This window comes from Rhagoletis pomonella, unplaced genomic scaffold (genome assembly GCF_013731165.1).
Source record: "Rhagoletis pomonella isolate Grant_MI unplaced genomic scaffold, Rhpom_1.0 Rhpom_scaffold_00010, whole genome shotgun sequence".
NCBI classification, from domain to species: Eukaryota; Metazoa; Arthropoda; class Insecta; order Diptera; family Tephritidae; genus Rhagoletis; species Rhagoletis pomonella.
The window spans coordinates 7247981-7251354 of record NW_023458564.1 but is presented as its reverse complement, the minus strand read 5'-3'; the positions used below and the strand labels follow the sequence as shown (position 1 = coordinate 7251354).

The 3374-nt window shown below is 34.3% G+C and overlaps 3 protein-coding genes across 4 annotated transcripts in view; all 3 read left to right on the top strand.

The window, feature by feature from the left end:
• The window catches only part of LOC118745981 (platelet binding protein GspB-like), a gene marked incomplete at its 5' end in the record, with an annotated part of 30902 nt that continues 27528 nt past the window's right edge, over positions 1 to 3374 (top strand). For both annotated transcript variants that reach the window (XM_036479688.1, XM_036479687.1), the window contains 1 exon segment: positions 1 to 228. In XM_036479688.1, coding sequence (XP_036335581.1) covers positions 1 to 228 — 228 coding nt within the window.
• Positions 1 to 3374, top strand: part of LOC118745980 (ankyrin-3) — a 187270-nt gene that overhangs the window by 182800 nt on the left and 1096 nt on the right. The gene's annotated exons all lie outside the window — the stretch shown is intronic.
• Positions 1450 to 3374, top strand: part of LOC118745984 — a 5384-nt gene continuing 3459 nt past the window's right edge. The window contains exon 1 of the mRNA XM_036479690.1: positions 1450 to 1662. Coding sequence (XP_036335583.1) covers positions 1549 to 1662 — 114 coding nt within the window. The 5' untranslated portion in view covers positions 1450 to 1548. The remainder of the gene's footprint in view (positions 1663 to 3374) is intronic.

The window sequence follows — 3374 nt, the reverse complement described above, 5'->3', positions numbered from 1 at the left end:
CTAAGAAAACCAAAACAAAGACAATCACCAAATCTTCCGATTCCGGCAGTGAAGATGCTCAACGAAAGCGTTTGATTACACCTACCTCAACTGTAATGCACAGATACATGCAGCCAACACTGGCGCACAGCCTACGATATGGAAATACACAAACCACACAGATGTTAACCGACATAGCCACACCGTTGACAGCAAGATCACCTGTACCACCGTCGACGCAACCAAAAGGTAAGCAGTATACAACTACTACAACTACTACTAATACTGATGCACCAAGACGCTATGTACGCAACCTATCCAAAGAAGAGAAAGTATTCAATTTTAAAAGTAGTTTGACGAATTTAAAGAAAGACTCACTATCTAATAGTAAGGAATCGATAAAAAGCACTGAAAAACTGTATCATAGAAAAACTAATGTAGAGAAAACTAAAACTAAAGCTGTGATAGCACATAGCGAACAAATAACTGTAAAAGAAATGCCTCCCAAAACAAGTAAGGAAATGAGTAATGTATTGAATAAGACAAATCAAAGTAAATTAAAGCACAAAATTGACAGAGCAAAGGAAGCGACAACCGCAAGAACACCCAGGAGTGTTACTCGGGACAGCTCAGAAGAGAAAAAGCTTATAAACCGCACTGAGAAAACACAACAGCGATCGAAAGTTCCCATCAGCGTATCTTCCAATGTAGGTACTAGAAAAAAAGTTAATACCACTAGAAGTGATAGTAAAATAACGGATGTTAAAACTCGCAAAGACAATAAGGATATGACAGCTACTGTTACAACTAAAACTGAACAAACGAAGCGAAGAACTACACAAACCAAGAAGAGTGATGTAAAAGTACAAAAGAAGTTGAAGGATTCACTAAATGAGTCCAGCATGACTGGTAGTGGCAATACCAGTGCCAGCGGCTCGCTCAGTAGCGTACGAAGATATACACGCGCCACTACAAATATAAAGAAATTGGATAAAGAAGTGGCAAATTTGAGATTAGCAGATAAGTCTGCAACTACCACCTCTACAGGACACCACAATTCCATAGTGACTACATCGAAAATTTCCAAAATACCAGCCGTACCCGCTCGCACCACAGTGGTTAAAGTTCACCAAGAGCCTGTTGCGACCACTGCCATTGTCAGCACAGTTATATTTGATGATGATGCAGAAATTACACGGTCTTTTAGATCCACAGAGAGTACAAAAAGTTCTACCTCATCTTCTGGCAGCAGAAAAGTGTTAACAAGTGAAGTTTTTACTAAGACATTTGGGCAGGATAAACCATTCGAAGTGATTTATCGTCAACCGGACACTGATATGGATACAACATCGATAATACGCCCACCATCAACAGATCAACGCTGTGCTAATGAGTTTGATGTTAGTTTCATTGATACAACCGATTCCAGTTTGTCCGATTCAGTTGCATTGCCAATGTTTACTACGGAACAGGATCGTCTATTGGCCGCCAGTCCGGGTTCACCGAAACCAACACGTAGCCCCTTAGCTTTGATAGAGGAAACATTGCGTCGGCAACAAGCTGCCGGCTATGCTATGGATCCAGCACTGCAGATGCAATTCGGTGCCTCGGGCATACGAATGGGTAGTATTAGTCCGACATCATCGAGAAATTCGAGATCGGAGCAGATTGAAACGCCAAAAGGTAAATGCAAACCAATTTTTTCTCTACTTTCTTAGTTGTTTTAGTATTGTTATTTCTGCGCATAAGTTTATTTAGCTTAATAATTAAGATACTCTACGAATATACTAGCATTACATAAATAATCAACCATACACACTGTTTTTTATTAGCATTATATGATGGAGAATAGTTTCATATACAAGTATGAACATAAATATGTCTACGTTTGTAAATAATTGTCATATAATGAACATTTTAGCAAATTTTATAGTAGTTTATTCGTTTCATAAAACTGCAACAAAGTTTTTTAATAAAATATTTCAAAACAATAAAAGTTTTAATGAATATGTTGGATATCTAACTATTTTAGAGTACATAAACATAAATAAATAGGTGCATACCCACATTAGATCGCGCGTCTCTCTTTTTAAATAAACTTCATTGAAGAATGTTTTAATCGTAGTACTAAACAATTTAAAATACTTTCATGAAAATAAATATGTGTATAATTTTATAGAATATATTATACATAAACACATATGAACATACATACATACGTACGAATTTTAGCCGTAGCTATATTAACATCGAACTCGATAGTTCAACTTCAAATAAAATTAATAACTCCATTCTTTTGCAACCTACACTTGCGATCAGCTAATTAAGCCAGCAATGTTTTGATCCGTTTTTAACCGACAGGTTTAGATCCGATCACTGGATCATGAAGAAATTAACGATACTCTTAAATTTTTATATGAGCTTTGAAGTCGGTGTTTTTTTTTTTTTGCTTAAAAATTACTTTTTTCTATTTTTCTTTTGTTTATTTAATATTATAATATTTATTTTTTTTCATAAAAGCCTAACTTATCAAATAAACCCACATTTCAAACTTTGTGTAAAAATTTTTAAGAATCTGCAAAGTTACGTCTGAAATTTTCAACTTCGTAAAAATTTTTGAATTTACTTTTTATGTAAAAAAAGAGTAGTATGTACAGTCAGAAAACAAATTATTAAAAATAAACGCGATTTATTATTTAGCAGCCTACAACTTGCACTTTATTATACTAGAAGTTAATGGGCTATTAAACATCACGACCCTGAAAAAAAAAGAATAAAACTAGATGAAACTTTGCAGAATTTTTATAACTTTTGCATAAAGTTTAAAAAGTGGATTTATATGATGTTTGTTATATAATGAGTTAGACTTTAATGGAAAAATTAATGCTTATATTAAAATTTACCGTTAGTTTAGTCATGATCCAACTAACTCAAATTAGTATGGAACCCCCCCGGTGGTGTCACTATTTTGATAAAAATTAAGAGTTACCGTAAAGTTTTTTTGGTCGGTTAAATTGTCAAAAAATCGACTACGAAATGAAAAGTGGCAATACAATTTGAGCAATTTACCTTAGTCGATATCAAAGTTAAATTAAATTTTAGATAGTTATTAAAACCTTATTATCTTATTTTATATTTCGAAATAGGTACCTTGTCAGTCGTCCCCAAAGTAAATTGGACGAGGGATGGTTTCACCTCGTCATCCTCCAAATAAAAACGGCACTTTTATTTCTAATCTCAATGACTATAACTAAATAAAACATCGCATCTAGCTCAGTACATCTACTTAGGGGTAGATCCATGGATGCGGCGATTCACTCTTTGGTCTCAATGATTTGGAGATGGGACCACTTGAAATTAAGGAATATACTATATCGGCTTTTAAACCAGGGAAC